General features: G+C 54.6%; 3 protein-coding genes across 3 annotated transcripts; 1 reads left to right on the top strand and 2 right to left on the bottom strand.

The window, feature by feature from the left end:
* Positions 1 to 1133: 1133 nt before the first annotated feature.
* VDBG_00565 (conserved hypothetical protein) lies at positions 1134 to 1708 on the top strand (the record flags this gene model as incomplete). The annotated part of the gene is made up of 2 exons (XM_003008837.1): positions 1134 to 1397; positions 1490 to 1708. The coding sequence occupies 2 exons, from the start codon at positions 1134 to 1136 to the stop codon at positions 1706 to 1708; spliced, it is 483 nt and encodes a 160-aa protein (XP_003008883.1).
* A 368-nt stretch (positions 1709 to 2076) lies between these two features.
* Positions 2077 to 7652, bottom strand: VDBG_00564 (DEAD/DEAH box helicase; the record flags this gene model as incomplete). The annotated part of the gene is made up of 4 exons (XM_003008836.1): positions 2077 to 3646; positions 3712 to 5584; positions 5636 to 6890; positions 6945 to 7652. The coding sequence occupies 4 exons, from the start codon at positions 7650 to 7652 to the stop codon at positions 2077 to 2079; spliced, it is 5406 nt and encodes a 1801-aa protein (XP_003008882.1).
* A 1050-nt stretch (positions 7653 to 8702) lies between these two features.
* VDBG_00563 (conserved hypothetical protein) lies at positions 8703 to 10259 on the bottom strand (the record flags this gene model as incomplete). The annotated part of the gene is made up of 3 exons (XM_003008835.1): positions 8703 to 9503; positions 9596 to 10009; positions 10085 to 10259. 3 exons carry the CDS (start codon positions 10257 to 10259, stop codon positions 8788 to 8790), a joined length of 1305 nt encoding a protein of 434 aa, XP_003008881.1.
* Between the last annotated feature and the right edge of the window lie 355 nt (positions 10260 to 10614).

Below are 10614 nucleotides of genomic sequence, written 5' to 3'. Positions count from 1 at the left end.
AGTTCATGGCGAAGGTTGTTGTAGGTAGTGTCGCGTGCTCAGCGAGGTTACATCCCCATATCAGACGAGTGGTAGTAATGCGACACCAAGTTGGCCAGAATTCGGATGCACACGTTGAAGGATGGGTCAATGATAGCGCAATCGGGGTAGAAAACAGTTTGTTGAAGACTGTAGAGTGAATCTTTGGTGTTTCGGAGTGCCAGGGTTCGCCCCGGAAAGCTTGAAAGGTCTGATCGTGGAGGGCTGATGGGAGCCAGGAGTAAAAGGGGGATAATTGCTTGTAACACGCAGATTCGAGATTTGGGGGTGGTTTGGCGGGTGGTTCCTCAATCTAGCAGCCCTCCTAGCTCCCTCTTGGCGTGCTCTAAAAATGGGATTGCCGGTGCGTGTTGGTGCGTGCCAGAAGCTCCAGTCCCTGTAAGGCCAGCCACGTCGAGTCACGCTTATTCATTCCAGCGCGTTTCCCTCCACTGCCAAACTCGCATGTCGGGTGCCTCAAGGTTGGTATGGACGGCTGTTCTACCTGGCCCTCGAGTCAGACAAGGCATCGCAAGCAAGTGTAGCTCAGAAGTGAATCAGATCAGCGCGGCTGGTACATAGGTACCTAATGCATGAACTCAGACAGAATGCATTCAGGCTTCTTTCTGTCTGGGCGCATCGTGGCTGCCCTGTCAAGGGGGGACCCCTGGTCTGAAACGCCTCTCTAGGCATAGTCTTCTGCTGGACGCGGCTGCCTCGTCTGCACCAGCAGGGACCAGTATGTACTGTCACGTGTCTAGGCGTCGAGCCTTCCACGTCATTCTTGGCAAGCGCGACTGCCCAACTCAACGCGACGGACATACCGTCAGGTACCTCTTACCCCTTAGCGAGGCGACGTGCCTCTTACCCCAGATTGCCACTATTCAATTCCACCAAACCTCAGGCCCTGTCAATTCCTACATCGGTCATGAGCCAGAGGGAGAATTTGATGTGACATTGTTGCACCAAGACAATCGATTCGACCGATTGCATTGAAATCGTCTGCTTTTCTCTAATAGTCCCTCCCTAGCACCGTTTTTGAGATCCATCGCCAACCAGCACACCGCCAATCTCGACGCGCCATCTATCCCAGTATCGACAATCCTCGATCCATTATGGCAGGCGCAAAGGGCACCAAGCGCAGCGTCTCGCGCATCGACGACAGTGACGAAGACGGTCCTATTCTCACCAAGCCTATCAAGAAGACCAAGACCACGGCCAGCGCCACCTCGGCCGGCGCCGGCAAGGACAAAGATGGCAATCCGTACTGGGAGCTTTCTTCCAAGCGTCGCATCGGCATCTCAAAGTTCAAGGACATGACCATGATCAACATCCGCGAATACTACCAGAAGGACGATGATATGCTGCCAGGGAAGAAGGTAAGCCTGCGCTCTCCCTTTCCATCCCCTCTCCTCGATGCCGCCTTCGAACCCAATCCCCTGAACAACTCCCTTGCTGACATGTCATCCAGGGCATCTCTCTCTCGCTCCCCCAATTCGAGGCCCTCCTCAAGGCAGCGCCCGCTATCAGCGCCAAGCTTCGCGACATGGGCCACGATGTCGAGGACTCCGAGGATGCGGGCGGCGCGTCCACGCGCGAGGACGCCCCTAAGAAGCCCAGGGTCACGGCGCCACCGAAGCAAAAGAAGGATAATTTCGAGGCCACAAGCGACGAGGAGGAGGAGGATTGAGAAACGTGCTCAATTTCAATCCTGGTGGGTGTTTGACGCATATGCCAACTTTGCCAACTGACGTATATACAAACTCTTGCACAATATTGCCTTAGTATCACTTTAGTACGCCTAGGCCACGATTTAATGACGACAGACGAGCTGATGATCCACTTTTTCTTGATGTATGGAGTTCAAAAGTGCATACGTTGGATGCGATGCCTTCGATGCCCAAGCAGCCGAATACCACTTTTCGAAGTGTCATACGCAAAGTACAGAGCAACAGCGGACGCAAACATCAGTCACCGAATGTATTCTTTGGGGATAGCCCATTTCTCAAGTTCGCGTTGCGCAAACTAGCACGCAAGGCAGAGACTGCCCAAATGGTCTTAAGCTCCGATCTTGAAGAACTTGTCATCAAACTCCTCCTTGAGCTGGGTGAATGCCTTGAGCACGGTGGGCAGGTTTTCTTCGTCCTCCATGTCGCCATCGCTATCAGTCTCTTCGTCGCCTGATGAGCCCGACGCCTGCGCAGCCTCTTCGTCGTCATCGTCATCCCAGTTATCGGCGACCTTCTTCTTCTTGCGAATAGGCAGAGTCTGCGTGACAGGCGCAGCGGCAGCCTCCGCGACAGACGCCTTGGCAGGGCGCTGCGTCTGCTGCGATGGCATGAAGTTGACCTCGTCCTCCGCAACGCCCTCGTCCAGCTCGCCAAGTTCCTCGGCATCCGCATCGGCGCGCATGTAGTTCGTCAGGCTCGTCACGATGGTTGCAAGGACGACAGAGAAGTCCTTAAGGAAGAACCAAACATCGCCGCCCTTGATGCGGTTGTCGCGGGTCAGCGCGACAAGGTCGCCATGCTTGAAGAAGTCATAGATGTACGCGTTGAGGCGCTCATCGGAATCGATCGGATACACAGGAACGTGTGGGATCGTCGCCTCCTCGAGGAAGACGCCTGCACGGACTGTGGAACACAGATCGTGTACCGAGCTGAGACTCTCATCTGTATGACCAGAGAGCGCGGCGAAAGTGGAACGGATCGAGGGGCTGGGTGTACGGTCGAAGGGAGCCTGTCCTTTGGTAGGCTCGTGGGCGCCGACGGTGGTCTTAGTAAAGGGAAGAACGTTGTCGGGGACGTCTGACAGGTGCTGCGAGGCGTAGGATGTGACGTAACCCTTGAACAAGTTGAGTGTGTCGCGGTTGTGCGACACTAAAATGCGCTCAGCCGCCTTGGGCAGACGTGGGAGGAAAATCACGGACTGCGAGTTGCGCACGATAACTTCCATGTACTCTCGGTCATTGGTCCTGATGACTTGGCGGCCAAACAGGTGTGACATGACGAGTACAAGCTGGTTGAGCACGGCAGCGGGGTTCTCGTTGATACGGCCACAGATGCGGTGGAAGTAACCTCCTTTGAGCAGAGCATGGAACCCAAACGCAGCATTCTCGGTGAAGTAAAGATGGCTCACAAGACTTGAATAGTTGATAGGAGCGCCCTTCTCTGAGAGCAGGTGCTGTCGACGCAGGTACTCGATGGAGAAACGCATGTGATGCTTTATGGCCAACCCGCCTTCGGGACCACCAAGGTACAGGCGTGATTGCGAAAGCAGTGAGTTGACGGCAGCAGTAGCGAAGTCGGAATTCTTGGTTCCATTCAGGAGACCAAAGAGACGAAGGATAAGAGTCGTAGAGACAGGGAAGTGACCGCGAAGATCAGGAAGTCGAAGTGACATGATCTCGAAGGCGCGGTTGGGAGCAATGTCGGCAAAGACGACATTGCCGAGCAAGTCGAAGCCTCTTCGACCGGCACGACCGGCAGCCTGACGATAGTTCAGCGCTGTTAGGTCAACGGAGTCGCCGTTGAAGATGACAGTCTTGCAAGGCATGTTGACACCGAGCGCGAGGGTGCCAGTGGCCATGACGACTCCCAGGTAGCCCTTGCGGAACAAAATTTCGACCCTTGTCCCAAGTCAGCAAAACCATTTCCCAAAGGCACTTGGCTAAAGGGGAGGAGATGAACTTACACCTGACGGTACCTTCGATTCATACCAGCGTGATGCACGCCGAGACCCCTCTTGAGAGACTGGACTAGCCATTGATCAACTTTGTCGCTGCTCAGGTCATCTGTCATCTCAGCAAACTCGGTTCGCGATAGTCTCGTGCGATCGCCGAAGCTAAACTGCTCGAGAGGGTCCTCGGGATCGAAACTCTCCCAAGGGCTGACCTCAATGCTAGCGTTGGCTTGGGCTGTCTGCATCTTTGAGTTCTTGTTGTCGTCGCGAGAGCCGCCCTGCCTGTCGTCCTTGTTGCCGGCTGCAGGTCTGTCCTTTTTGGGCTTGGCCTTTGCCGCCTTGAGCCCGGCTTTCTTCCACTCCTCATAGTCCGCAAGCTTCTGCTTCCACTCTTTGCTCGACTCCTTCCAAGCCGTCTCCTTAGCTGAGAGGTGTGCCAGGACAGTCTTGAGAGCTTCCTCGCATTGTGCGCGGTCGTAATTGAATGCTATGGCGGGCAGACTGTCGTTCTCGTTAAGATCATACAACAGCGGGATGATTGTCGTGCGTTCTTTGAGACGTTTTCCCTGGGAGACGAAATCCTTTTGTAGTTCGACAAAAGCAGATCCCAAGAGTTCGGTTCTTACTGCACTGAATGGCGATTCAGGGACTACCATCCATTGCTGGAGGACCTTCTTCAGCCCAGCCTCCCAACTGAGGATATCAGCCTTGCTGATGATTTTTGGCAACGTACTGCCAGGGTCCAAAGACTTCGCGACCGGGAAGTCGGTAGTCTGGTGCTTGTCCATACACTTCCACAAAGTCCAACAATCGCGAGGCTCCAGGCTGACATCGTCCAAGCTGCCACGATTGATATCGAGCAACGCAGCAATGGGGTGGGTGAAGAAGAATCGTGGGTTCCTCTCCTCCCCTTGATCGATGCCTGGAATTGGTAACTGATCCTGTTTCGCCAAGACATCCATCTTTAGCTGCTTCGGCGGGCAGTAAACGAACTTTCTCAAGTCGGAGTATCGAGCATTGTGGACGACCAGTTCCATTTTGTAGCCCTTTTGGGCCTGCGACACAGCGAGCCAGTCGTGGAACTCGCCTGCGTTGCCAACCGTGGCGGACAGCGCGATGATGGGGCAAGGCGCAAGTAGCAGGAGTTGTTCCCAGACAATGCCGTCTTCGGCTTGGCCGATACAGTGTACTTCGTCGAAGATGATTCTCTTGACGCGGCGCGCCCAGGCGCTGGGACGGTCGGAATTGCTTGGGGCAAGCAACATGGTCTGCAGTACATGAGGTACAGTAACGAGGACTTGGCACCCAGTCGGATTGTTCACTCGGTAGTCGCGAGTATGAATAGCCCATACAGACTTGCCTTCTCTAGTGTATGACTTTGAATACCTCGCAGCGACTTCAGCTGCGATCTGGTTGACCAATGCTTTGGTGGGGGCGACATAGACAAGGACATCGTCATCATTGGCCTGGAGGATCTTCTTCATCGCGTAGAATGAGATGAAAGTCTTACCGGCAGAAGTGGGCGCGACTACCATCAGACTGTTATTGGCATCGATAGTATCGAGAACCTTTCTCTGCCAGGCATCGGGATCGAATGTTACTCTGTCATCGGGCTTCGAGTCAAAATTGCGTTCCATGTAAGGTCCTGAGTGCTCAAGCTGAAACTCGGTCAGATTCAGAGGTATGGCGAGGTCCTTGTTGGACGCCTTGATAGAAAGTTTGAAGCTCAGATCGCGCGAGGCGGTCTCGTTCTTCACCAATTCGGGGAATGGAAGGTTCACGCAGGTCTTGATCAGATCAACGGCTTTGAGAACCTCAGGGGTTGCGTTGGGAGACCGCGCGATATAGAGCAGCCTGTCCCAGAGGAGAGCCACAATGTCAATTCCTGCAACGCTGTCAGTTTGGTCCACCGCGTACTATTAGGTTCGGTGCATACCCTTGAGTTTCCTCTTGGTGGTCTCGCATCGCTTCTTCCACATGAGAACAAGTACATTGCACATGTAAAGGTAACCCTCCGGGCCAACAACAGCCAACGCCTCTGAGGGTCGATTGTGGATATACCTCAACGCCTTACCATACCGCTTGACGAGATTCTTCTCCTCGTCTAGCTCGGCAATGGTTGACTTCCAGTGTTCGATGGCCGTGTTTCCCTTCTTCTCATGCTTCGACGCCTGGAGGGCCTTCGCCGCTGCAAGCGCTTTCGCCTTACCCCCGCCGACTTTCTTCGCCTTCTCGACTTGCTTAGCAACCTTTGCTTGGTTGCCGGTACCGGAGACGACAACTTCAGGGTCTATGATTCTGCCGGTTGCGTTGGTGAGTGAAGCGGAATATGTGACGATGTCCGCCATAAGCTTCTGATGACGCTTTTTCGCCCAGAAACCGAGCTTCGGGGGAGGCTTGCGAGGATCGACAGGCTTTTTGTCTTTGTTCCAGTTACTCAGCTCTTCGAAGATGCTGGCTGCCGTCGTCGACTTGGAGGATCGTGCGTCAGGTCGGACCTGGACGGAGTCGAGGTGTTTGTCAAAGACTGGATGAGAGAAAGGAAGGACAGATGTGTTGCGGTGCTGGGTTGCCGACTCCTTTGCCCCCTCCTCGTCATCCTCATCTTCGTCATATTGGGGAATGGACGAGACTTTGGACTCATCGGTAGCCTCGGCAAGTGCTTTCCTCAGAAGATTCGCACGGGTTAGGACTCTCAAAGAAATAGAGTCACTGGCATCCTCGTCCTGTAGAAGGGTAGCCAAGATATTACCATCAACTAAATCGTAAATATCCCAGGTCAGGTTGTCAAGCGATGCATCTTGGGACAGACCCTTAATAATATCGCGAGCCGTCCTAAAGAATTTGTCCAAGAAAGATGCTTGGGTTCCGGCCACTGCCTTTGAGGCGTTGCCGCAAAGCCTTTCGGACAGACTGGACGCACCGAGTAAGGCGGTGTGGAGTAGGAGCGCGGCAGCCTCGGATCCATAGTTGCCAGACTGCAAGATCTGTTTGAGGGTAGCAATAACTACTAGCTCGCGCACGGTGAGTCTATCTGCTGATTCGCCAGCGATGTTTTTCTCGACGAGAGGCGTTTTGATCTGGTCGATCAGAGAGATCAAAGCCGCGTTTTCAGCGGATTGAGAAACGCCTTCGGGCAGGTCGAGAACAGCAAGTCTTGTGTTTGATCCCGAAATGAGGGTTGTGAAAATCTGTCCGAGTTAGTGCGAGCCCATGATTGTGACCCGGTATCAGTTCCAACATACCTTGGAGCTCATGAACTGGACGTCATTGATGACGGCCACATGATACCCCTCGGATACGAGCCTGTAGATGAAATGCCTCAGAACGACGGTCCTTCCGGCACCTACACTCTCGTCGTTCTCGCCATAGGACGTGCCCTCGTTACAGAGGAAGAAATGCACAGCATTCTCAGCACGGTAGCGACGGAAGTCCTCAGAGTCAAAGTCGTCAAAGACTGTGACGTTGGTTCGACGATCAGAGACGTTCCCTGCGTTCCTCGCGTGCCGTTTCAGGTGCTCGATCAGAACGGTTCTCGCCAGTGCGAACTTAGCCGTCGCCATTGAGGCGTTCTCAGCCGCGACTGACTCAGGAAGTACCGCATTTGCATGGGCATTGAAGAAGAGGATGTCGAAGTTGCAACCTCTCTGCCTCAGCTCGTCGAGGAATTTCTCCACAGCGTAGACGGCGTGAAGGAGCTGCATACCATCTTGGAAGTCAACTTTGGCTTCGGTGATGCAGTGCCTCAGCAGGCCCTCGCCATGAATGACGAAAAGCTCCCTGCCAGCGAAATCGCCGACAATGTCGACTGTTCGAGGAAGGAGATTTGTGTACCAGAGGCGCAAGGTCTCGGGGTCCGTGTGCTCGCCAGAACTGGTGGACGCGGTCTCTTCATCGCTCGAATCAGTATACTCTTCACCTGACGAGGTGTCACGCTCGTCCTCTTCAGCCATGATGGGTGCGAAGTGGTAGGTGAGAGCTGCGATGATAGCTGTTGAGGGGTTGGGTTGTGGAGGTCGTTGGAGGAAGGCAGGGAAAAGCTGGCAGCTGCCTGTCTGGTCGTTGGGTTAAGCCGCTAGCTGAGTTCAGAACGCACAACAATCAATTTATCGGGCAGAGTTGACACAGAAGAAACGCGCTACACTTCTCAAGAGACAATGATTGTTTCTTATTTCTGAGTGGGGTAGAGGTCGCGTTGTTGACCTGATGCGCGCCCGGTAAGAAAGGGGGCCAGGTTGAGTGACAGTTGCAGAGAGAGCAGAGGCGATGTGTTTTTAAAAACGAAACGGACCCTCTTCTCGTCTGGCCCGGTGTTCTCGTGGGCGGTGAGGCAGACAAAGAGGAGGCCTAGAGGGCAGTGACCTGTAAGCAGGCAGGACGGTACTGCATGTTGGGCGGACTGTCGTAGGCGCTACATATGTACTAAGCTAGGTAACCCAGTAGAAATGGGCTTCCTGTGAACTCCGATATACCTGAATCCACTCTTCCGCGTCTACTGTCGATGAATCAGCCTCGACTAGATACCAACGTATGCTGTACGTATCGAATGCACATCTCCACCAGTGGCAGGCAGTTGTAGTCCAGTCAAGATGCCCGGATATCAACAAACAGTGGGCTCTGCAGGAAGATCCGTTTTTCTTTGCAGCCGTCGTCGCCTCACTTTGCATCTCTGGCTTGAAGAGTAAGTCCGATGATGCTTGCTCCCAGAGCGTTCAATCGCAATACAACATCCCGAGGGGAAGCCAACCTCGTCTCCACAGCATACATGCATTCGCTATCGGGCGTGTGGAAAACCTCTTCCCCGCGTGCAATGCGAGAAGTGGCATGCCTGTGGAACGCGTTATCAATCCCGCCCATCTCACCGAGGAACGTCAACATGCAAACAGAATTTGCCTGTCTTGAGTAGTCGATCGATTGCCCGTGCTAATCGAGTTACTGCATCACTTCAATAAGAAAGTCAATATAGATGCCGACGAGCTTCAAACCTGCAGCGGACAATCCAGAAAAAAAATCTTCCCTCATTCATCGTCAGTCATGAAAATCTAACACACCTATACGTTGATCAGTCGATATCAGGAAATCCAATCGTTAGTCGTAGTCCAGTCCCTTTCTCTTTGTGTGCCTTCGGCTCCTGCGCTGGCGGTCATCCAACACCTCATTCCCTCCACCACTCTGCAAGCCCTTTACAAGGTCCTGCAAAACATCTCCCCAGTTCTTGCGACCCGAAACCAACCCTTCCACGTCACCCACGAGTCTATGCACGACCTCATTGTCGGTTCCCGTCGCAGCCCATGAACCATTGACATTCCACTTTCCTTGGTCGTCATTGCGGGGTCGGTACTCAAAGCTCCCGCTTTGGTATCTGGGGCCCCGCGAGGTCACGCCCCTGCCATCTAATGGTCGTCCATGATCGTCAAATCTGTCCGGCAAGTCCTCAACGTCGTTGTCAACCTCAGACGTGCGACCCCGGCGTGCTATAGGCCGGTTTGGGGTGGGATCTGAAGAGCGGCGTCGCAAAGGAACCGGACGAAGAGCTGCCAGCTGTGCCTCGCTGAGTACTGGTGGCTCAAACCCTTCCTCGACACTGTCTGTAGCAGACTCTTCAAGTTGATGCTCGTGGACTTGTCGATGTCGTTCCAACGTGAAAGATGACTTAGGCGACAAGGGACCCCAAGTGACGGATTTCGTAGCAGATGTAGACGCAGCCATAGACATGGCGTCCACAGACCTCATCGCTTCCGGGGACGATGATATTGATGCCGACCGTCTTTCTCGTCGCCGAGGCGACTGCCTCCTCAAACCATCTGCGGGCATGATCAGCGCAGGAACGGACAGGTGATATGCAGTGCTAAATCACGCGAGACAACACGGCAGCATTGCACTTAGATCGACGCACCCTCACGCGTGGCAATCGGCGGTGCCGCATTTCGGGAGACTGAGTCTTTGGGAGTGGTGGTGTGAAATGTGTCATCACTCACATGATCGGGGCCAAGCCTGCCGCCTGCTGGGGGCGGGCCACCACCGATGGGGGGAGGCCCGCCTGGATACGACAACGGAGGTCCGCCTGGGGTTGGCGTTGGGAAGCCTCCCGCAGCTCCTGAAGCAGTCGGTGGCCCGCCCGGCTGTGGAGGCGGGAATCCAGTGTACGCATGAGGGCTGTAAGGCGGGTACGGGTCATTGACAGACTGGTTTTGAGAAAACCCAGATCCAGTGGGCGGAGGGTAGTAGGCACCACCTGACGCATGTGGTGGAGATGGAGGACGGCTGTAATCGTCATAGTGCGGATTGGGATTCGATTCTTCTTCGTAACCTGTGAGCGTGTCAGTACATCACGATGGTGCGGCGCCACAAGACGAGGGCTGGTAGAAGCTAGGATCATGCATACGTCTGCGATCTTCGTCTCGCCTTCGTGAGCGGTCTCGAGAGTAGTCACGAGACAGAGACCTTTCTCGCGCCCTGCGAGCGGCTTCATCCTCCCTCTCCTTCTCCGCATCCTTCTTCTTCTTGTACTCCTTAATGCCGATGGCCGCGGCGCCTGTACCGACAGCGGCTGCCGCCATGTCTCTTATCCGGCTGCGGCTTCGCTTCTTACCCGTATCCGATCCGGAAGGAGAATAATCGTCGGCACCGCGACCTCGTGAGCGTCGTCGCCTCCGCTGGCTCGAAGCCGACTCGTAGCCGTAATCGTTGGTCGGATAGGGGGGCTGCGAAGGAGGGAGTGGGTCGGTGCCGTACTCAACCAGACCTATCGGGCCATCAGTTCGCGGCTCGGAGTAGAGGGATCTGGCCTGTGACCTGCTACGAGACTGACGTCGAGCGGCTCGGTCTCGACGACGTTGCTCTTCTTCGTACTCTTCTTGTTCAGCTCCCGTTCCTTAGCCTCCTTCTTATCCTTGCGACTGTTGTCATAGCTTG

Source organism: Verticillium alfalfae, genomic scaffold (genome assembly GCF_000150825.1).
Source record: "Verticillium alfalfae VaMs.102 supercont1.1 genomic scaffold, whole genome shotgun sequence".
NCBI classification, from domain to species: domain Eukaryota; kingdom Fungi; phylum Ascomycota; class Sordariomycetes; order Glomerellales; family Plectosphaerellaceae; genus Verticillium; species Verticillium alfalfae.
Note: the sequence above shows the minus strand (reverse complement) of the source record. Positions and strands in the feature narration are given on the sequence as shown.